At 44.2% G+C, this 24179-nt stretch overlaps 1 protein-coding gene across 2 annotated transcripts; it reads left to right on the plus strand.

The window, feature by feature from the left end:
* PTCD3 (pentatricopeptide repeat domain 3) lies at positions 1–23926 on the plus strand. Of its 2 annotated transcripts, none has more exons than XM_082051063.1 (24): positions 1–137; positions 1444–1493; positions 2564–2603; positions 3581–3626; positions 4335–4403; positions 5717–5821; positions 6232–6355; positions 7357–7475; positions 8233–8306; positions 8588–8693; positions 8784–8844; positions 9127–9209; positions 9845–9989; positions 11979–12029; positions 12959–13042; positions 15182–15210; positions 15713–15816; positions 16919–16997; positions 17083–17173; positions 18189–18274; positions 19391–19539; positions 20350–20391; positions 22547–22705; positions 23358–23926. In XM_082051063.1, the coding sequence occupies exons 1-24, from the start codon at positions 43–45 to the stop codon at positions 23425–23427; spliced, it is 2061 nt and encodes a 686-aa protein (XP_081907189.1). In that variant the 5' UTR covers positions 1–42; the 3' UTR covers positions 23428–23926. The 2 variants fall into 2 exon arrangements, with proteins under 2 accessions (XP_081907189.1, XP_081907190.1); XM_082051064.1 differs by having other exon boundaries at positions 2–137; positions 8606–8693.
* The last annotated feature ends 253 nt before the right edge of the window (positions 23927–24179 follow it).

Consider the following 24179-nt stretch of genomic DNA (forward strand, 5'->3'; position numbering starts at 1 on the left):
TGCGGGAGTGGTACCGCCCCCCTTCCCGGCGCGCACTGCGGCATGGCGGCGGGCCGGCTCGGGGGCAGCTCCTGGCTGCGGGCGGTATCGCTGAGCGGGCGGTGCTGCTTAACGGGAGGGAGGCGAGAGCGCTACCGGTAAGGCTCTGCCGTTCCCTCAGCGGAGCGAAGAGAAGGACTCGGCGGGGGTGGCGCCGCGGAGGAATCAACGGGAGGGTGGGGGGTGGTCTGAGGAGTTGCGGCGCGAAAGGCCGCGCATGCGCGGTTCGAAGCCCTGTGGGGCGCTCTGCGCATGCGCGGTGGAGCCTTGGGCCGCTGGTGGGCAAGGCCGGCCTGGCGTGGTCTGGCGCGGGGGAGCGACTCGTTTGGGTTTTTCTCTACTTTTGGTGGGTTCTGCGGCTCGGAGCCGCACCGGGAGTGAATTTAAGCTGTTAAGTGATTCCTGGAGCTGTATCTGTACGAAAAAGCAGGGGGAAGGTTGCTTTCGGGGTGTGTATCGAGTGAAAAGGCCCTGCTCCACTGGATACTCTTTATAGGCAAAATCTATCTCACGCCTGGGATGGCAAAATCATACGTAATAAGTTTATGTGACATAGGAACAGCTTGGTAAAGTACAGAGATACAAATTCATGTTAATATTGTCTCCCTCAGGGTCAAGGTCAGTGTAGAAGCACATGCAAATGCCAGGGTTACAGTAAGGCTTAGTGTTAGATTGATTCTTGAGGAAAAAAAAAGTACGTTCGTGCAATTTTTAATTAGTATAAAAGCGGTAAAATATGAGCAATTGTAGCAATCACATTTTGATTGGAAAAAGCTCTCGAGATCATCGAGTCCAACTGTTAAGCTGGCACTAAACCATGTCCCTAAGAACCTCTGTCCCGTGGCTGATCTGAGCACAAAGCAGCTGCTTTGTGATACAGCACAAGCAAGTTGATGTGGATGTGCCTTCTACATCTGTGGTTACGTGAGTGCTGTCTGCAGCTCTGGAAGGACTGGGCACCTGGAACTAAACAGTCCTCATTTCCCTGCTCCCCCTGCTCAGGGTCTTCTGCTTGTATAAACACTATTTCAGTCTAAAATAGTTTGGAAAAGCTACTGCTTTCAGCTAGATCCTGACTATGTAACATAAATTGTCTTTTCTGATTTATGTTTCTTTCTAAGATGAAGTAATTTCTGAAAACTACTTTTAAAGCCATGGTAGCCCCAAAACTAAAGAATTACAAAATTTATGTAACATTATTTTCTTCATATAACTTCTTGTCTCTTGAAACTAAGGCTTTAAGTATGACTTTTATGGTAATAATTTGGAGTTAGTAATAGTGCAGCATTTCCAGTTACTTTTCCCCATGAATGTTTAATTAATTCTGTAGTACAGAATTGTGTTAATGTACTTTTGCTGTACTAATGTGACTGTGATAAATTCCAAACTCTTTCTGGTTTCTAGGTGCTCTTCTAGTAGTACGGCTCTTGGGAAGACTGTGGAAAATTCAGAAGGTATGATGTCTTAATTACTAGTTCCTTGCCTTTGTCTTTTTATTCTCCATACAGCATAGTGTGTCAGGAGATAACACACAAATGTCTTCTTTCCCCTTCTTGGATTTTCTTTTGCCCCTCTCTTCATTGTGCAGAGATTTCTTGGCCTGACAACCCTCACCACCAACCAGCTCTGTGCTCTGAGAGCATGGGCTGAGTTGTCCAGTTCCACGAGCTGCCCTTTGAAATAGAAAAACTATAAAATAAAAATAAGGAGTTTTCCGCCTTGATCCTGACAGCTTCCTTCATGTTCTTGCTTCTTCTCTGTACTCCTTGCCATATTTCTGCTGTGAGTTTTGTGAGAAGCATATATTGGGATGCTTGGAGTCATGTTGCACGTGAGAACAAGTTCCTGCTGGTCAGTAACAGCTCGTGGAAGGGCCACACAGAGGCAGTGGGAAAAGTGCCTGTGCAAACCCTGGCTCTGGGGCTTAGAATTGGGATGTCCCACATGCTCCTCTGTGCAGGAATTTGCTAAGATGCTTTACTAACAACCTTCAGCTGCTTCTTTTGGTATTGTTCTTTTTTGCCTCTTTGGGAAAACTGGGAAAATTGGTCCTTGGGATGGAAGGAACTGAGCAATTGATGTTAGGCTGTTGGAGCAGAAACGTGAGAGGCCACTTTGCTGTAATAATCAGCAACTGAACTGCAGAAGCCACATGGGCAGAGATGGTAAACTTTGAACTGGGGGACTGAGAGTAGGAAAGCAAGGGACTGGGAAAAGCTGGGGCTCAAGTGAGAAGACACAGGATAAGGGATGACTGAAGAAGCTTGAGTGGGTAAATTGATACAATCTCTTTGACATTTGTTTACCACAGGGCCCTGATCCTGTCTTGACACACGACACATAAGGTCCCCACCAGCCTTTTCTATTACCATTGCAATAAATTGTGGCCTATGTTAGATTATGGTTTTAAAATCCCTGCTTTAGTACTTTCAGCTGGATCAGCTTACATCAGTTTTCACAAGGTCACCATTTTCTTTGGGCTTCTATTTGTTTCCAATAACAACTTTAATATTGTTTCTCACAGTTACTCAAGAGGAAATTGTGCTCCCCCGAAAGAAAACCTGGTGAGTGTTTACTGCTGTGGAACATCTCTTGACCTGGGAAGAAATAATTGTTAGAAAGCTAAATGTAGTCTGTCCACAAAAGTTGAAAAAGAAGGTTCAGATTGCTGTATTCATGGATTTAATGTCCCACTAGTGGCTTTCCTGCTGACTGGGAGCTCTGGGAATATTCTTATCTCTTTCTGTGCAGAATATGTACACTCCATTCCTGACCTTTCTTTTAACAACAGTTATAAGGATTGAATTTTTAAGCATTGTTCTATTTCCTTGTAAAAGAACCCATTCACTAAAAATCTCTAAAATCAAGTTCATTTGGCTGTCTGCACATGGGTGTTTTTCTTTCAGCAAAATAAACTTGACCATTGATAACTGGCTGAATAAATCCTGTTTAGAAATTATGCAGCTGAACAAAATCTATTTTGTTGGAAGCACCTAAGATTAAATTGCACGACTGTACAGCAAAAATTAAGTTTATAGCCAAATGTTGTCTGCAGGTAAACCTAAAATAAGCCCACCTTCACCTAAACAATTTCACTGGCCTTTCCTTAAAACACAACTGATGTCTGAAGGATCCACAGGCACAGGAGTCTCCAAGACTTGTGTCCGAGAAGGATTCATGTATCCATCCCTCAGAGATGGAGGGCTCTGAGACAAGCATTCCAGGGAATTTTTTCTGTCCCTTCCCTGTGTTCTTTCTTTCATAATGTATAATAATGGCAGGAATGATAGCAGGAAACACACGTGCTTTTCTGGTTTTCCCCAAAATCTTGTCTTTTTCCCGTCGTCGTTGCAGAACTGAGACCATTTTGGCAATTCATTTTTCCCTCCCTTTGCAAAAAGTGGTATTTTCTAAGTGCATTGTTTCCTAGAACTGGAAATCCTTATGAGCCAGGATAACTCTATGCTTGTTCTGCCTACAGTGTAATGCATGACATTCAAAGTCTGCAACCGAATATTAAGCAAAGCTTCTTTATATTTAGGGATAAGCTAGCAGTTCTTCAGACATTGGCTTCTACTGTGAACAGGGTGAGTAGTTCCGTTCATCATGGAAACAAGTCGAGTTGCCCATCTCAAGTAATTGCCTTGCACACTGGAGGCTCTTCTACTTTGGCCATAGATAAAGGATGGGACTTTTACATCTGTTTTTAATAGGGCTTTTTCTTTTACTCAACACATTTTGCGTCATTCTAATGCTAAGGGAGGGCTGTAACATTTTGATTAGGGTTTTTCTAGCATCAGGAGCAAGTTCTTTTACCATTTGAGCTTCCCATTCCAGGCTGCCTCTTCCTAATCTCAGTCCAGAAAGCGAGCCTCGAGCAATGAGGGGCTGCTCTTGCTAGGCCACAACTGTAAATGCTGTGATGCCATTCTTTAATCCTATGTTTCTCGAGTTCTGGCAATTGAATCTGATCCTGCAAGTCTCCTCAGCCCCGCAAGACTTTTACAGTTGGGGTCCCACTTGCTTTGCAGGGCACTTATTGCTTGGTGTATTATGGTAAGGACCCTCTTGTTGTCACTGTGTTAATCTGTGTCTGTAATGGAAATGCTTTTTAAACCATTTCCGAACAGGCTGAACCCTTTGGAACAAGATGAACTTTTGTAAAATGAGCATCAGGAGGTGGTTATGGTGGAAATGTTCATTTGCCTTAAATTCCATGAGGCAGTGTGATATGACTACGGCACACCTGTGTGTTTAACTATAGACATTTCAATGCTGGGTTCTCCTTTCTGCAGGATCCTACTGCTGCTCATTATGCGTTTCATGATGACCCTTTCCTTCTGCCAAAAAATGCAGCCAATGCTGTAAGTATTTCCTTTCAAACCCTTGATAGTTTTCCCTCTCCCCCCTTCATCTAGGCTATGAAAACTCTAATTGGAGCCTAGTTTCGATTACAAAAGAAAATGAAGTGTCACATTTTCTTTCAGAATTTTCTCCTCTGTGTATTTCTGAATGCATAAAGACTGTGGAATTTCTGTGGACAAATCCACCCTGTGCACACAAAGTTCTCTCTTCTTCCTGCCCCTGTAGGGACATTCCAGCTAACACAGCTCTATTAATATTAGTGCAAGTTAGTGCCTTACCTGCTGAAACAGTTGTTCTGTTTCTCCATGTTCTTAGTCAGTTAAATAACTCCCAACAGTAATTCTTTAGGTAAGGTATTCAACCTATTGAAACTATTTATGTACCTTGGATATAGACTGTGATTATGTGGTATTGCAAGCGTTGAGATTTTGTGCTTACAGTTTAGTTGAATTTGAATTAAATCTATGACTTAAAACACACAAGGTCACTAGTGTGTGTGTGTTACTACATAAACTACATGTTGCCATCTAGCTGTCCTGACCAAGCCCCAGGAATTTTAGTTTTATCACAGAGCAACTGCTTGGTAGGTTTGGCTTATGGAAGTTTGCAGTATTGAGATGATAACAGAAAGGAAGAAGGAAAGAAGTATTCTCCTGATGTTATCTTTGCGTAAGATTGAAAATCGTAAGGCTGAGGCAGGAGAAAGCAGAACTGGAGATGAGGGCAAGGAGGAAGTGCTGTGTGTGGTGTTAATTAAGGCGTAATGAGAAAGGGCTGGGAGCTGAGAGATGTCATGGCAGATCTATGGTATGGCTACGAGAGAACTTCAGTTCTGTGTACCAGAGGTAAAGCCATTGAGAAGGCCAAAGGCAGCTGTTGAATGTGAAGAGTTTTAAATGAAACTGAAAAGGAAGGTCTGACTTTAGAATTGAGGAAAAGAGGTGAATGGGAATCAGGTGATGCTCTTGGAAATGACAGAGAAACATCTGAGTGCTGTAATTTGAAAAAGTTGCTTTCAAGCTTGAGGTAGTAGTGCAGCATTTCACATGTATGGTACAGAACTTTGTCCCTTGACTAAGTGACAGAAAAGTAAATTAAAGTCTCATTTAAAGAGCAGGTGTTCTTATATTGGCCTAAATACCAGAATGTTTTATCTGGAATGTTGTCTCACACCTGTGTTTTTATTAAGAGGTGAAAAGGACGCATGACTTTAATTTGATTCCATCAGAACACTCAGCTTTATGGAAGGTGTTTTGCTTACTCTCAGCCTTTTCATTGTGTTTCTTCATCTTGTTCTCTCATTCCTATGCAGCGTCTATTTTTATTGTCAAAGGAGTCTGGGAGAAATGCTGCAAAATACATTATTAAGCAATTTCCTCAATATTTTGACAAGACTTTTGCAGAGCCCAACATACCGGTAAGCTTCTTGCTTTTCATTTTTGTTGTATTTGTGCATTGTCAGGTAGTGAAATCAACTGTAAGCCTGGTCCAAAACTAATACAAAAGGGTAATTTTGTTAACTGTTTTGCAGACTGTTGTGAAAGCAGAGATGTATTTCAATTGTTTTTCTGAAGCAAACATTTTTCCTGAGGAATCCTATATCATATCCGGTTCTTCAGATAACAATAAGAAAAGAAATGCTGTTTAGGTGTTGACTTCCTAACATGAAAGTGGGAGATCAGGATACGTGGTCCTTCATCACCAGGACTGCTGCTGTTAGACTGGGAGGGTTGGGAAATTATCAAAGCAGTGTATTGGGTGAAAAGTAAGCATGTTTGCTTTAGAGAGGATTTGAGCTAGATTCTAACTTGCACTCTCTCCTTTTAGTGCTTGATGCCTGAGATTCTTACGCCTCAGATTGAAGGAGTGAGTGAGGAAGCTCTAAAAGAGCGTATCCACCTCCGGAAGGTGAAAGATTCTGTGGACCTGTATGATCAGCTTGTACAAGCAGGTATGTGATCACCTGCCAGATTCTGTGGTCGAACTCTACTTCAAATTGTGGCAAAAATATTTTAGTAGCTGGCATGGACTGTGGGAACAATTTAATTATTATATTTCTGCATTTCACAACTAACTCCGCTATGGTGAAATGGTTCTCCAGAATTATTGGGCCCTCACTATCCACTGCTTGTCTGACATGTCACTTTGGTGATAAGGAGAACGAATGATTTCTTGGTCAAAGAGCAGGTGATCTGGTGTTGAGGTTTTTTCCTTCTCTTCCAAAGTGGAAGAATTTCTGATGCAGTAGAGTAGGGCCTGTGGCTGGGCGATACCATTCTGCCCACAAAGGTTCTCGTGCAGTTGCATATTGGTTGGTGTAACTACTTCTGTGCCAAGCACTTTGCTGCTGTGTTGAACTGGTAGAGCGTACCGGCTGGGTGTCCCTTCTGTGGACCTGCCCTCAATAAATGAGGAGGAAACGAGAAAACTGTAACTGCCACAGCCTCCGAAGGAGCAAAATTATTGGGAAGATGAGACCTTCTCATATCTGCTCCAAGACGGAAAGGAGATGATTCCATCAAATAGTTCTTGCGTCGGTTTTAAATCTGCGTCGTAGAAAGTGAAACACACAAAGTAGTCTTCACAGCAGAGTGTGTGTGTGTCCTAGAAGTAGTTATGAAAAGCACTAGAAATTTCAGATGTCTTCTTGGGCTTGTGCTGCTTCACAGTTTTGACTGCCAGCTGCCTCTTTCCTCTCCCACTTGGTCAAGAAAACTCTGCCTTTTCAGTGGCTTCAACAGAAAATCAGATACTCTAATTCAGTGTTAAAATTGGCTCCTGCTGTGGGTGGGTTTGTGGAAGTATTAGTGTCACACCCAGGTTTTACAGACTTGCTAGAGAACGCTTTTGTTGAAAGAGAACAAAGTGGCGTCACTGGATGTTCAAAAGTTTTCTGATATGACAGCGGAATGGTGTGTTCTTTACGACTGTTGTATGTCCTCATTTCTGTAGGTACTCCTGTATCTCTGGAGACCACAAACAGCCTTTTAGATTTGTTATGCTTCTATGGAGATGGAGAATTTACTCCAGACAAAGAAGAAGAAGAAAAAGAGGATTTGGAAGAACCAGAGGTATGAAAAACCTGTTGATGTCTATTTTTATTTCTTTCATATGTAGTGGGAGTGTATCAAGGTGATGTCAAGATTCTTGTACTGTGACTGCCTTCTGGGGAGATGGTGTGAGGTGGGTCAGATGCAGTCAACATTCCCAAGAGATAGGGCAGTTATAAAATCCTGTGTCTGATGTAGTAGCAAAACTAGTTTCTGTAAAGCTGAACTTAGTAGCTGGAACCCTAGTCTTGTCTTAGTTCTGTTGAACTGCCTTTAAATAACTGTTTCTCACTTGCAGCCTTGTTTTTATAGTTGCCTGTAAAGAAGAACTCTAGTACCTTTAGTGTAAAATCAGCTGGCTAATTTAACTTCCATATTAACTGCATTTCAATGAAGTTGAGGGCTCCTTGTGTGACCTCAGAGTAGCTGGTTGTGGGGTACAGTAGTAGGTATGTTGCACAATACTTGTCCCTGAGAAGGCTGTTGAGGGAGAAGGAGTTTTACAGAGTATTTACTATAGTCTAATGATTCCCGCCAACTCCACAAATACATATAATTTGTCTTATTATTATGTTTAATAACACAAACGGTGTTCTTAATCTAGTTATTGCTTCCTGAACATTATAATAGAAATTTATTTTAATGTAACCCATTACAAAACACATTTGGTAGCATGTAAATCGCTGCCGAACTCCTGTGTTGTTAGCAAATCACATCATTTGCTGTTTAATCCTAACTTCAAACTCTGAGAAACTTATTTCTGCAAAAATCTCTCCAGGGGAATGCTTCAGAGCAGAAAGCTCCAAAGAGGCCATTCCAAAGAGGTTCGCAGTCATCTGGCTCTAGATGGAGGTACAGAAAACGTTGCCAATATTCCTGTATTCAGTGGGTTACACACATGCATTGGTGTTATAAAACAGACTTAAAGACATTTCTGCAACCCATACTTGCGGGTGTTACTTGTTAAAAACTTCTGGGTTTGCTAATCTTTTATTAAAGTGGTTGTAGACGATCTCAGAGTATCACAAGTAATACATTTGAATATCAGCCCTTGGGAGTACAGCCCATTATTTGGTTATGTGTGTTGAATCTTTTTCCTAAGGGTGTCTTATACTTTGTTCTTTAACATTCAGCTTGTTCATTGATTCTAGGGAGAACAACAACGCTGAAAGAATATTTAAGATCATGCCAGAGAAGAATGCACACTCCTATTGCACAATGATCCGTGGGATGGTGAAGGTACAATTATCCTTCAGTGCTGTGAGGACTTTTTTCACCTTTTGAAGTCTCACACAGTCATAGAGATTATTTTTCTTGTTTGTTTTGCAGCATGGGGCTTCTGCTAAAGCTTATGACATGTACATAGACTTGCTGAATGAAAGACACAAAGGTAAGTGTCTCCTTGTGTTGCTTTGTGGTCGTCTAAGTAACAGGCACCCGTTGTAGGGTACGTGAATATTTCTTTCATGGCAGTGATGATTGGCGCAGGGGTACGGACCTCAGCTGGATCATGGGAGCTGAATGCAAACTGGCTCTTTCAGTGCAGCTGGCGTGTGGCCGGCTCGCTGGAAACAGGTTTGCATGAGACTTTGCCAAAATCTGAGCCATGTTAGAAGAAACTTTCCCGTAAAATGCAATCGTCAGTTAATATGAATGATCTTTCCTTTTCCAGCTGATGTACACACCTTCAATGCACTGATTGCAGCAGTCCCGTATCTAAAGGACAGGTTCTTGGAGAGATGGGAATTAGCCAAGGTAAGGAGGTTGAGCAAAAGTGGTGAGGAAAGGGTAAGAGTGTAGGGGCTGGCTCTGCTCTGCCAGTAGAATTTTGCAGTTGTTAGAAGACTAAAAACGAGAGCTTTGTACAAAGATATTAATACCTGCTGCAAAGGAAGTACACTGGTTTAAACATAGAAACTAACTATTGAGGAGTAGAAAATGTAGAACATACCTGATCCAAGAACTGCCTGGACAGAAAGGAATTGGGTAATTATGCTGGGAGATAAAAACTAACGATTTTACATAAAAACTCTTGGAATTGTAATTCACAATTGTATGATAGAAATGAAATTTTGAGGGGTAGCATTAGAGGCTCTGGTTTTAATGACATAACATCAATAAAGAAAAATAGTGTGAAATTTAAGAATTTTCTTGATGTTCTAAACACAGATCTCCAAGATCTAATCTGATGTAATTTTGTAGTCTTGGTTTTGGGGCAAATTAATTAAAAATTATATAGCACTCCCTTAATAAATGATCAGTTGGGGTACAGTTGTTCACTTGCAGACGGTGAGAAGGATTAGATGGAGGAAATGCGTGTCTGCCTACCTGAAAGCTGGACTGTCGTCCCTAACATGTGAAGCACTAAGGATTTGGGCGTTTTGTTTAAGGTCTTCCTGAATCACATGGCTCAACAGGAAGTGCAACCAAATCTGCTCACTTTTAATGCTTTACTGAAGACTCTGAGAAGATGTGGTGGTGTAGGCAGAAGTATGTCTTTATCGGTAATAAAGGAAATGGAAGCACTTGATATAGGTAAGAGAACCAGAGTGGTTATTATATTCCAGTACCACCTCCAGAATAGTTAAGCATTCAGCAGTAAACAAAACAGTGTTCCTTAGTTGCAGGGAAGAAATCTAGGGCTTGTGGGAAAAAAGCATTTCTCAACTTCACTATTTGTTTATTTTTACAAGAGAACTGAGAAATAAAAATGTGCAAGTACTAAGCTGTGGCCACTCAGCAAGCCCATGCCTGTGAACTCCAAATGTAATCGTCATCTTCAGTCTTTGTTGAGTGTTGATTACTAGTTAGAATATGGTGTGTGCACTTAGTCCCTTAGGTCAAATAATTAAGAATTTTGATGCTGTAGTTGGGATTAGGAGCAGGTTTATCATTATATTTTTAGCTCTAGTTACCTCTAGCTACTCAAGGACAGGTGTGTGTATGCAGTGGGAGAATGTGTCCTGGCACATAGGCTCTTTCTCAACTGCATCCTTATTGTAGTGTTGCTGTAGAAATAGTGAATTATTATTCACTATTATTATTCTTCACTATTCATTATTATTATTCACTATTTCTACAGCAACACTACAATAAGGATGCAGTTATATTTTGCAGCACTTGGCTGAGTCTGTTGGCTTCCCATAGATCAAGGAGATTTACTTCTCAAGCCAGTTCAGGTCCATATATCTACATCTCTGCAGAAAAAAAGCTTTTGATCTAAAGGTTTTATCAGCAAGTTTGCTGATGACATGAAGCTGGGAGGAGTGGCTGACACGCCAGAGGCTGTGCTGCCATCCAGAGACCTGGACAGGCTGGAGAGTTGGGCAGGGAAAAATTTAATGAAATACAACAAGGGCAAGTGTAGAGTCTTGCATCTGGGTAGGAACAACCCCAGATTTCAGTATAAGTTGGGGAATGACCTATTAGAGAGCAGCGTAGGGGAAAGGGACCTGGGGGTCCTGGTGGACAGCAGGATGACCATGAGCCAGCACTGGGCTGTTGTGGCCAGAAAGGTCAATGGTACCTGGGGTGGATTAGAAGAGGGGTGGTTAGTAGGTTGAGAGTGGTTCTCTTTCCCCTCTGCCCTGGTGAGACCACACCTGGAATATTGTGTCCAGTTCTGGGCCCCTCAGTTCCAGAAGGACAGGGAACTGCTGGAGAGAGTCCAGCGCAGGGCAACAAAGATGCTGAAGGGAGTGGAGCATCTCCCGTGTGAGGAAAGGCTGAGGGAGCTGGGGCTCTGGAGCTTGGAGGAGAGGAGACTGAGGGGTGACCTCGTTAATGGTTATAAATATATAAAGGGTGAGTGTCAGGAGGATGGAGCCAGGCTCTTCTTGGTGACAACCAGTGATAGGACAAGGGGTAATGGGTTCAAACTGGAACACAAGAGGTTACACTTAAATTTGAGAAGAAACTTCCTCTCAGGGTAACAGAACACTGGAACAGGCTGCCCAGCGAGGTTGTGGAGTCTCCTACTCTGGAGACATTCAAAACCCGCCTTCCTGTATAACCTCATCTAGCTGTTCCTGCTTTGGCAGGGGGATTGAACTAGATGATCTTTCGAGGTCCTTTCCAATCCCTAACATTCTGTGATTCTGTGAAATGGTGGTTTTTGATGTCAAATAAACGTTGCAAAACAGGGAATATCTGCACAACTGATTCGATGTCTTATGGAGCGTCCTTTGGCCTAGGAATGTGCTCGTTGGTATGCTCAAGATATGTTCATGAGCATAAGGGAACCTAGCTATGAAATATTGAATATTAGTATTCAATGAAAGCAGGGAAGCTGGGCTGCTCACCCCATAGCAATATGGTGCTTCAGCTAGTAGTCCCCACTCAGATACCAGCTCTCCCAGTTGTAATGTGTGTGAGGTCTGGTCCGGCATTAGGGTGGACAGGGGGAGAAACTATAGGATAAATTTATCTATGCTGTCTGGTCGGTGGGGCTGGAGACTGAATTAGTGCTCAGGCATAAAGCTCAGCCAAGAATGTCAAAGTAACTTCAATGTTTTTGCTTTTCAGAGCCCAGCCTTGCAACGTATAATCATCTTCTCTCTATATTGTATAAAGGCGGTATGTGCAATATCAACTTGTTCTGTTTAACACTTGCTGTAATGTTTCCCAAATGTGGTGGGTGAAGGTGGTTGATTAGCAGATTAAAACACAACTTCTTATGTGTGCAATCCTAATGTTATCTGAGCAGCTTGATTCTGTTTAGGTGAGGAAAAAGCTAGAGGATCATAACCTCTTGTAGGGATGGAAGAGTCCTTGTGGTTTTGGAACTGGCAGAACTGGAAAGAAAGCCCATTTCCTTTCCTTTTGTGGCCACGAGTTGATAAAGCCAAAGAGCAAATGTCACTAGGTCTCTGAGGAGGCTGGATCTGATGACAGCGCTGGTGATTTGATAGACTGTGCCACTCACAGGGAAGAAATTGCACAGGGATTCTGTTATTCTGCAACAGCTCTGTGCATTGGAGCTGTCTTGAAATACAGCTGTGTTGGAAGGCAGGAGCCCAACTGTTGGAGATCCTTTAGCTGCAAATCTGTAGGCACAGGAAGAGAGTAGACATGATAGTCGTAACTGCAGTCCTTGTGTTTTAACAAATATGGAGGAACTGCTCTGGAATCTCTCTGGGTTTGGTTGTTGGTTTATTTCTTAATTGTTTCCCATTTTAGTTTCTTTTTTTGTTTATGAAATGCCTTGCTTTTTGCAGTACAGTGTTCTAACAGACAAACTTCCCTGCTAGAAAGTACTTTTATCTTTCTGAATCTGCCCTGTTGTGCTGTGGAAATCTGGCAACAGTGGGGCAAATTTTAGAATAAACAAAATGTAACTGGTGTGGAGCACCACGAGTAGGGACACAGATAGGAGAATCGTGACACTTGTTTGAAATCACGTTGCTTGTTCCCATTTCCATATTAAATTTACAGATTGACACTGATCACTAATGAAGTGCTTAGCATAACTGAGCTGTGACCTTGCTTGTCTGTTTGTCCCGCAGTTGATCTTCACTCATCAGGCATCATCTCTGAGGTGATAGATGAGGTTGAAAAGAGAAGTTTCACTCCCCAGGACCCTGATGATGGTACGGACTTCAATATATCTTGTGATCCGCATTGTTTAAGCTTGGGTGAAAAGGTACCTGGGAAGGATGCATGCACCTTGCTTGTGTCAGTTCCTTCTGAGACTGTTTGGAGACAAAAAAAAGAACAAATTCTAGTGCTGGGAGGTTGTGCTGTGCATTGCTGCACTGCCTTCTGTGCAGAAGTAGGAGTGTAGCCCGTGTGAGCGTTTGAGCCCCACACAATAGAAGACACGAGGCTGTTTACAAGACCAACTTAAGAGGAACATCTGGTAGCAGCTTCATCAAATGATAAATGTCTGGTGAGCAGCAGGTTTTTGTTGTAGTGTGGTGTGAGTTCCTGCTCTAGTTCTTCCTAATCCTTTTCAGAAAACTGCATGAAATAAAACCTCATGCAAAACTGAAGCTTGGGTCTGTAGAAAGGGATAGATTCTGAACATGCCACATCTCACCGGCTCTTTCTGCCATGTGACTTTGTCCTTGGATGTTTGTAGCCTTTCTGTACATACAGAAGTAGACGCAGCTTCAATCTGAAGACAAATGTGGCCAAGAGGGGTCTGTAGCTGTGCTGTGTACAACATGGTGTTAACAAAGTGTTGAAAGCAGCTGACAGTTCTATATATGATAGGATGAAAAAGCTTCAGGAAACCAGTGATAAGTTGATATATTTTTTGACCATTCAAAGCACAAAGATAGATTATGAGATTATGTTGAAGTAGCATGGTAGGTCATCCTACCAGCAATTTTTTTTTATCCACAGAAAGAAGCCTGGCAATATTGTACACCTCTCATTTCCTTCTGCCCTGCTGTGTGCGTTATACCGTTTCTTGCTCTGGCTCTAAGCTGCTGCCAGAAGTGCAGACAGTGACTGTACCTGCTCTGCTCCCTCACGCTCGTTACAGAGATACCACCATTAGCAAAGGCAGTGACGATGGGCACAGAGCTACAGGCCTTGCCTGGGCCCTGGGACTTGAATGAGCATTTCTACACAATGGTTTAAAAAATAAAAAAGAGATTGATTATATATGACTATATCAAAGCTACTTTGTCTGAGCAAGGTGTGTATGTAGACGTTTTCTGCTCTTCTTCAGTGCAGGATCCTTGTGTTCTTTTGGTAATTGCTTTTGGAGAATTCAGGTTGACACTTTGAACAAAACTGAGGCTTCTTTTTCCTTAGTGTGTTGTTATATGTGACCTGACTCTTTCCTTCAGGAACCTCTGTGTTCTCTGCAAGGCCTTTCCTTGGCACAGAGGATTCCGTAGACTGTAGCTGAAGTGCATACTGAACACCCAAGTAACACAAAAATGTTTTTTCGCACTTATAAGCATTAGTTAATTTATTAAGTCTTGCAAGGGAAAGGAGGGTGTGCTGTACCTAGTGGTTTTAAGTAAATTACCTTACAGGTCTTCCCACCATTTTGCTACTGACAACTAGTCATTGTTTTGGTCTCTGGTAGCATCCGGTGCCCTTACAGTATATCCTTCAGAAAACCAAAACCAGCTATCCCAAATTCTCAGCACACAAATGAAATGAGCTACTGAGCGGGACACTTTCTGTCCTTTGTCCCGCTGTGGCTTTCTTTGCCTCCCTCAGGCAGCATCAGTCCTTGTGCTGCTTTGAAACATCAGTCACAGAAAACAGAGTCAAAGCCTCACAGAACTGGCAGGAGACATTGTGAGGGGGAGATGGTGTGTTCTTGGGCAGCTCTGGGTACACTCAAGTGCTGGGCAAGCTGCCTGAACACCCATCTCTGTCACACGTGTTCTCTTGCACTAGAGTTAATAGAGAAGGTGAGTGACGTGGCTGCCTTTTTTTGTAGCCTGCCTGTTACACAAAAAATGCTGTCCTGCATCAAACAAGAGAATGTAGTTTTTGTAAAACTACCTAAAGTCGAACAGATCATCTGCTTAAATGTCTCCAAAAGCACAGCAGTAGAGTTGCCTCCAGAACACTGGCTGGTGAAACTAACACACCAAAGTGCCTACATATTATGTGAATATCCCTGCTGTGTTGTCAAACTGAGCTACAAATGCAGCTTTCTAATTGGACGCGTCTCATCCGTCCCCTGGGAGGCTGGGTTAACGAGCTGCTGGATGGCTCCTTGAAGGTTTGAAGCTAACAGACTGTTGTCTCCTTTTCAGCCCACTTTTTCCCCACTGCTATGCAAGCGGTAAGTACCTCTTCCCTGCAATCAGAATTCCTTTGAGCCCTCCAGCTGTTTCAGAGCTGCCTGCGAGTTTTCCAACCTGTCATACAAGGTTTAACTCTCAATATCTTTCCCTTTTCACCTGTGTCCAACACCTCCTGTAAATTTACTCCATAATTCTGCAGTTCTTTGCTTGATACCTCCTAAATTGGTAACGTCCATGCCTGTGATATGTCCATCCCTTGCTAGAGATGGCTGCATAAATCCCTGTCTGCTCTGACCTACCTCCTGCTTGTAATACTGCAGTGGTCAGACGATCTCTGCACCAGAAGGTGTCGGTTTAGGTTAGAAAGCTCTTGCCCACGTGTCACATATTTGTCTCAACAAAATGCTGAGACAGTAACTGCACTGAACTGCATCCCCTCAAAAATGTTTGTCAGCTCATTACTCTTCATGACAGTGGGTCTCGGAGGGATGTATTAAGTATTATATTCGGGAGCTTTAAAATCAGACTGGTTTATTGCAGTGCTGTGATCTTAAGGATATCAAGCTTGCCTATCAGTTAAATAAGGCACTGGAGAAGGGAGACAACTGGAAATTCTTGGACATGGATCGGTTAAACAACTACTGGTGAGTGAAGTGCAGGCTCCCTTCAGTGTCTCGCGCGTTTTTGTCAATTTGAGTACGAACTGGAATTCGAACGTTGCGCAGAAGGGTGTTGCTTTGAACATCAGCTGGTTGTTGTATGCACAGTTTTGGAATTAAGTGACAAAGTCCCTCTTAAGAACAGTAGTAGCTAGGATTTATTTTTAGTTTGTGGCCTTGCCTGAACTCAAATATAGTGTCTTGGAGCATCAGTTTAGCTTAATACCCACCCAACAACTGCACCAACCAGTTGTATTTTCTACAATCCTGTTGTCCACTTAGGATGGCAGCTTAGGAGGTGACACCAAACCAGGGTCCAGGTCAGATCTGGTGCTCTGCACAGTGTCGCAGAGGTTGCAGTGCAGCAGGTGTGTTCAGGCACCAAACTGCCATGTAATTCCATCATGTGACACTGCAATCGTAGCATCTGAAACATCTTTACCAACATCATTAAGTGCTGCAGTCACTAAACGGAATTAAGTACTTGGAGAATATGGATTTGAAGAAAAGCACTTCTAGGCATTGGAACTAGAGATGTTCTATTAAATTCATGAAAAATAATTATAATCAAAATAAGAGGATTTTCAGGGGTGGGGTGATTCCTGTGATCTGACCTTATTTAATTTGTAAGTAAATCAAGGGAAATTAATGGCAATTAATGTCATCTTGTACAGACATTTTTCCTGTTCAGTGCCCTGGATCAAGGTTCCAGGTTTGTATTGCAAACCTGCACAAGTAATCAGGTTAATTTAGTTCACTTCTTAAAGTGGTTCTGAACCCCAGGTTGCATTTGAGAGGAAGTCAAGATACCTCAAGCCTGCTGGCAGGCAGGCAGATCGCATGGTTTAGAGATTTTTAAAAGGCCGTGGTCCAATTCTTACTAATTCTACCAATTACTTAGTGTCAGCATGAAGTTCTATCATAAAAAACGCTACTGCTTTTTTTATTATATGGAGTTTTGCAATCACACAGTGAATTTTCCCTGATCTGTGGTAGAAATCTGATCAGAACACCATCATTTGCTCATGTTCCTGTATGGTTTGGCTATCTAATCATTACTGAATTAGAACATTTTCCCCCCCTGTAGGTCAAAATTCTTTTCATTGTTGTGTATGATGGAACAAATCGATGTTGTGTTGAAATGGTACAAGGAAATGTCCTGTTCGGTAAGTGCGTCTTAGGGTAAGCAAGCTTCACAGCTTTAGTGTGTAGCAGTTACAGTTTACTGAAGTGATTCTTTTCCTTTATCAGCTCTTCTATCCAACTCCAAAAAATATATTGGACCTTCTTCAAGCACTGGATGCAGCCAACCACTTGGAAGCCATCCCTTCAGTCTGGGAAGGTCAGTGATGGCCACATGGCTACATCAGCAGTTCGATAAAAGTCGGGAGCAATGAGTAGGGAGTTAGTTGGGAAACTTCCCAGTGCTCAGAACATCCACAACCCCGATTTGATTCATTGAAATTAGTTGCCTGTTCTTTGCCCCTTAAGAAGAAGAGACAAGAATGCAGCTACAGGCTTTAGCACACAGCAAATATCGTACTGTCACCCAGCACTGAGGGGACAGACAGGTTTTTTTTTAGGGGTCCTTGGCAAAATGATGACAGCACCAAGTTGTAGTTAGAATTAAAGCTTTATTTTCTTCACAGGATTTTATGATCAGCATAGCATGGAATTTATAATCAGAATAGCGCAGGATTTCTGTAAGCAGAATCTGTGTGGTACAATTCTATAAGTAGCATAGTACAGCATTTTATAGCACTACTGAGCTTGTGGATTCTAATCATCTGGACCCTCTGCAGCTCGAGTCAAGTCTTAGTACTTGGTTTGCTGTATCAGCGTGAAAGTCATCATGTAGCTTTGAAAAACATAGAAGAATATGACTCACTGCTCAGTCCTCAGAGGGAGCAGATGACAGTGGAGGTGTCTCTGGCTGCTGGGGGGTCATGGGTCTCACTGTCCAGCAGTGTTTTGGGTCCAGGTTGCCACTTAGGACCTGGAACTGCTTGATTTTGGAGACAGTGCTCTATGGTTCCTTCCCTGTTCTGTGATGGGGTCACCACTGTGGGGTGCCGGGGAGCTTGCAGGCCATTCAGGGGGGCAGTAGTCGACCTGCCACCCAGGAATCTTCAGGTCGGCAGGGAGGGGAAGAAGAAATCTGTTAGGTTCATCTGCTTGGTGCACAGGACCTTCAGGGCCTGGTAATGAGGGGAAAGGGAACTAATATGAGAGCTGCTCAGTCACAGGGAGTTGTTGTTTGCCTTACAAAATGGCATTAGTTACGCTGACCATATTACCAGGGGTTAGGAGCAGGGGTTACTGGTCACACCTGCTAACTACTGCCTTTCTCTACACAGATGTGAAACAGTTGGGGTTTAATAGGAGACATGACGTGTTGGAAGAGCTCTTGTCTTTGATGAGCAGGGATCAGCACCCCAAGGAGGTGAGGAAGCTGTCCTGGTTTAACCCTGAGGAGCGGCTGAGCACCACGCAGCCGCTCGCTCACTCCCTCCCCAGTGGGGTGGGGGAGAGAATTTGAATGGTTAAAGTGCAAAAACTCGTGGGCTGAGATAAAGACAGTTTAATAAGCAAAACAAAATCAGGAATCGGTTCACCGCTTCCCATAGGCAGGCAGGTGTTCAGCCAGCTCCAGAAAAGCCGGGTTCCATCATGTCTAACAGTTACTTGGGAATAGAAACACCATCTGTCCGAATGTCCCCACTTCCTCCTTCTTCCACCAGCTTTATATACTGAGCATGATGTCATATGGTGTGGGATATCCCTGGGGTCAGCTGTCCCCGCTGTGTCCCCTCCTGGTGTCTCGTGCCCCCCCAGCCCACTCGCTGGTGGGGGGTGTGAGGAGCAGGAAAGGCCTTGGCTCTGTGTAAGTGCTGCTCAGCGATACCTAAAACACCCCTGTGGTATCAATGCTGTTTGCAGCATAAATCCAGAACACAGCCCCTACCAGCTGCTATGAAGAAAATTAACTCCGTCCCAGCCAAAATCAGTGCAGAAGGTCAGAGAAAAGAGCTGTCTCCCCATTTCTGTGTGCACCACACAGACTGTATTTGTCACATCAGTCTCAGAGGTCTAATTCTGGCACATAAACCATTACAAATTTCCAGATCTCTGTGAGCTTATCCAGGTCTGCTAAACCCTTCAGATTGTCTTCAACCTATAGAGAAACCTCACGTTAATGCAGACCAATATCTCTCCATTAACAGGGTTTGGAAGAACAATCCAGCCCTGCCAGCCACATCACGTGGCAGAACTCAGGGATTTTTGGCAAAGGTGTCATCGCAGTAACTGGCTCCTCAAGCTGAGGAGGGTTAAGGGCTCACGCCTGTTGCAGGGGTCTCAAATACAGCTGGTCCTGCGAAGCTGCCTAGTGGGGACATTTATCCTGACAGAAGTGATTTTTCTGCCAGGAGTAACCACTGTTGATGCACAAATTTAAATCGCACATGGGACAGACCTGTAGGATCCGAAGGGGGAATTGTACTGGAAAAGATATATTAATTCTGGAGGTTTTGGCATTAGTAGCACAATCTTTTCACAGATTCAAGTGGCGTTTGCCAGCTGTGCTGAAGACATCAAAGCTGTCCACGAGCAAAGCGGGAGGGAGCAGCTCCCCTTGGAATGGACCAGCAGCACGCTGGGCCACGTCGCTATCTTGTTTTCCAGGGCTGGGAGAACCCAGGACGCTTGGTACGTGCGTGGCTGCCGTCAGCTCTTGGCTTAATCACAACCATCAAAAGCTAAGGCTGATTGCCTTGGAACGCTAGTGCAGACAAAGGGAGGGTATGAGTCCTGCTGGGAACGTGATGGGGTTTTTCTTAATTTATTGTGCATTCTCAGCATCTTGTTACAGTTTTGTATCTTAAAAAGAGCTTAGAACATGGTCCAGCTGCTTCTGGCAAGGTGGAGTTCGATCATCGCTAAGCACTGCTGATTGCCTGCAGCCTCCCCTTCTCTAATTGTTAGACCTCTTTGGAATTCAAACTGCGCAAGAGATTAATTAGAGTTCAATTAAAGTTTTAATTAGAATTAACCCTGATTAAAAATGTAAAGAGAATATTTTTAGAACTCGTAGCTAAACATGCCCGCAGCTTGGAATACTGGATAAAATATCTACCTTCCACTTTAAGGTTCTGATCTATTTTCTGTTAAATACAGATTTTCTCTTTGCGCTGTTTCCTTTGAAACAAAGAAATGGCAAGTGCCCTTCTAAAAACATGTAGTATTTTAAAGTAAATATGCCACCAGCTACACTTCTAGGTTTTTTTACCACTAGTTAAGGTATTCTGTGTTAAACTAATCAATGATACAGCTGGTATACATTGCATCTGCCAGAATACAGCACAGGGTCTGTTTCAGATCTGTGGGGAAGATTATTTCATGAAATTGGGCTTGTCCGTGTTTCAGGGGGCTTAGCCAAGAGATTTAATACCTGTCTGTTCCTGTGCTTTGTGGTGGGATTTGTTTTTTAAGGGGTTTGTTTGTTTTCTTTTTGAACAGGAATATGATGGAGCGTTTCCAGCAAATCAATAGGATTCCCACGTGAGTATTTGTGTGTTCTGAGCCTCCTGTTTGGCTGTGATTTTGTATTTCTGTTATAACCAACAATAGCGGTCCATAACTTACTGTTACCCGTGAAGCATGTGCGTGTCTGTCCCTGTGAGCACGAGTATGTTTATCCAAATGATTTGTTTCAACACCTGTCTCAAGAAATAGCAGAAATGCAAAGAGGAGGTTTAAGTGGTTGACCCTCGATGTCATTGAGTGAAGCTCTGGGACACGGATAACAGAGCCATTGAGTGACTTGGCATTAGAAATTGAAACTTGAACATCTCATTTCCTCTGTGTTCAGAAAAATTCTAATATGCTGTTAACCAAGCATAGGTGCTTCAAAGGTGTCTGGATTTCTGAAGATAAGTTTATCAGGTCAAATCCTGAATCCTGTGTGGCAACCTGTTAGCCTGTAACATTAAGCTTTTCCCTGGATTTTGGAGGGAAAAATTAAGTTTGAAGTTTGAAAGGCTGAGGGAGCTGGGGCTCTTGAGCTTGGAGAAGAAGAGACTGAGGGGTGACCTCAGTAATGTTTATAAATATGTAAAGGGCGAGTGTCAGGAGGATGGAGCCAGGCTCTTCTCAGTGACAACAGGGGTAATGGGTTCAAACTGGAACACAAAAGGTTCCACTTAAATTTGAGAAGAAACTTCTTCTCAGTGAGGGTGACAGAGCCTGGAACAGGCTGCCCAGGGAGGTTGTGGAGTCTCCTTCTCTGCAGACATTCAAACCTGCCTGGACACCTTCCTGTGTAACCTCATCTGGGTGTTCCTGCTCCAGCAGGGGGATTGGACTTGATGAGCTTTCGAGGTCCCTTCCAATCCCTGACATTCTGTGATTCTGTAATTCTGTGAAGTAGAAAATAACTTCTAAGGCATAGTAATGCAGTTGAAAGAAACAGACAAACGAACCCAAGCAGCTGCTTGGTGCTCATGGAAATGAACACCTTAAATGTGATGTTGGAGATGGCAGTGTCACCAAGACCCAGGATGTTCTCCAGGGCTGCCTACACCAGGATGGTGTGTCGTGCCCATTTGTAGCCCAAGGAAGCCCTTGGGCTGCCAAGCCACGTCAGAGCCCGAATCCATTTGGGGAACAGGGAAAGGAGAATTCTGAACTCATGGTGTAGCTGATGTTTTGCAGATCTCGTGCGTTACAAATGTGAAGGGATATCAAGTCTTTTCCCTGCTGTTCCCAAATGGATCAGAGGTTCTTGTGGTTGAACTGTCCCCTCCCTTCTCTGCCAAGCTCGCTGTGGCACCAGCTGCAAACACCTTCTTGTTTCCCTGCATGAAAGTGAGAGCGGTGTCCCCAGCTGCTGTCACAGGTGACAGAGGGGCAGAGCCAGCGCTTGGATGTGAAATGGAGCTGGCAGAGCAGAGCTGGCTGTCAGCGGCTCCCCGTGCCCGCGGCCAGCACGGCACGGAGACACCTGCCTTGGGTTTAGAAGCTGTTACGGGGCTCCTTGAAGCTGATGAGGGGTCTGAAGCACAAGTCTGGTGGAGAGCGGCTCAGGGAACTGGGCTGTTCAGCCTGGAGAAAAGGAGGCTGAGGGGAGACCTTATCGCTGTCTGCAGCTGCCTGAAAGGAGGTTGGAGCATGGAGGGTGTTGGTCTCTTCTCCCAAGTAACAAGCGGTAGGACGAGAGGAAATGGCCTCAAGTTGTGTCAGGGGAGGTTTAGATTGGATATTGGGAAAAATTTCCGCACAGAAAGGGTTGTCAGGCATTGGAACAGGCTGCCCAGGGCAGTGGTTGAATCACCGTGGAGATGTTTTCCAGCCAAAGCGATTCTATGATTCTGTACCTCTGCCAGCCACGTCAAAGAGGCTGAGGGCCTGATCTGGGGATTGTAAAGAGGGGAAGGTTATTTAGGCTGCTGCTGAGGTGAGGTCCCTGTCCTGGGCAGTGAGCTGCTTGCCTCTAGTTTTATGTAAGGACAAGTATTGTTTTCTGCCAGGAGTTCCCATGCACATCGTATTGGTATGGGGTGAAAGATGAGGTGAAACTCCTGGCAGGAGCAGAATTGGGCTGGTTGAGTGATCTGACAATGTCACCTCCTCTCCCTCTCTAAAGCATCTGCTCTAAGTTTGTGGCCACCTCATCCGGAGCCCCATGAACAGCCACTGTTTGCCTTTGCTTTTGCAGTGACCAGGTGATGGATGAGTTCTTGAACTGTGCTAAACAAACCAATTGCCCAGATGAGGCGATTAAGCTGGTGAAGCTGGCAGCGGCCCTCGCTCTGCCTTCATCTCAACGTCTTAAAAGCAGAACGGAGAAGGAATTTGAACTCTCTGAAAAGCAGAGGTAAGTCGGGGAACTTCATGTTACTGCTGGAGGGGTAGACAGGGTGTGGGAGGGTAACTCCTGCAGAAAGGCTTCTCCACCAAGGCGGCAGAGCGCAGGCTTCAGAATGGCGTCCTTTTGTGTTTATGGGTCGCTTCACACCCCCAAAATGGTCCCTCAGTTTTCAATGCCACGCTGTATCCATCCCACCTAGGAGGGAAAGTGACTTTCCACCATGGGGTAACCCTTATCCCCTGCTCAGATCTTTGCCTGGCTGGGTCTGGCCACCTAAAAGACTTTAATTTCAGGTTAGTAAATCAGGGAATTGGTACGGAATGGCCCTGCGTGTGGTGCAGAGCGCTGAGGTTCACAGTCAGTCTTCAGTACATCCCACCAGCCACCAGTGTTGGTTGCTGAGCTGCTGCAGCCACGCTCAGATGATGGGATGAGCCTGAGGGACCACAGTTTGGAGCCAAGTCCTGCACCCTTGACATCTGTCCCACCCTTGTCTGTGTTTCCAAAAGGAAATGGGGGGCCCTGGCCTGGCCTGTGGGGGCAGCAGTCATCAGACAGCCCATAATGTTCTCTTTGTTGGTTTTACCCTGTGTTGTGGATTTCTTTCAAGCAAGAGTCACAAGAGGTGACTGATGACCGGGCTGTTTTCCATCTGCAGGAAGACATTGGAGAGTATCGAGTCAGACAGCGACAGCAGTGACAGTGACAGCGACAGTGACCGTGACTGACTGTGCCTCTCGCCTCCCTCGCGGCAGAACAGGAGCAAGGGCTGCCGGGCGGTGTCTGAGAAGTGAGATCACCCATGGGCTGGCACTGCTGTGCGCTGCAGGACCTGCTTGGCAAGAGTAGGTTGTCCCTGGTGGAGCAAGGCACAAGCTGTCCTGTTGTATCTTCTTGGTAAGTTCAAACACAGCGTGGGCTGCACCAACACAGCCCGGCTGAGGAGCTGCAGGAGCGCTGCTGCCACAGGCTGCTCAGCACCTTCCAGGCTTTGACACCTTGAGCAAGACTTCTGGGACTTCAACCTGCACCAGAGATAATTCCTTTCCAGCGAGCTTTCATGAACTACTTAAATATCAAGTTCACTCTGTATGTAAACACTGTAAGCAATGCAATACTCATCACCTGTGGTTATTCTTCATCCTTTTTGGTGTTTTGGGACTGTAGATGTTGAAAAAGCTACAATTTGTACAGCTGGAGACTATTTAATAAACAGCTGACACTAAATACTACTGTGCTCTGATCATCCCTGCGCAAAAACTGTTGATGTTGCTGCTCTGTGAGAAGGGTCAAGCTGATGCAGAAGGCAGCAGTAAAGCTCGTTGATGGCGATATTTGCTCCGGAGAGCAAACCTGCCTGTTCAGGACTGGGTGAGTAGTACAGTTTATGGGGTAGATGAAGGATGAAGGACTCAGTGGCAGTGAGATGCTCTTTGCCTTATTGTACTGACAACTTAAAACTAGTTCAGTAAGGAGAAAA

The sequence above is a fragment of the Streptopelia decaocto genome (genome assembly GCF_964273445.1).
Source record: "Streptopelia decaocto genome assembly, chromosome: 4".
Classification (NCBI taxonomy): Eukaryota; Metazoa; Chordata; class Aves; order Columbiformes; family Columbidae; genus Streptopelia; species Streptopelia decaocto.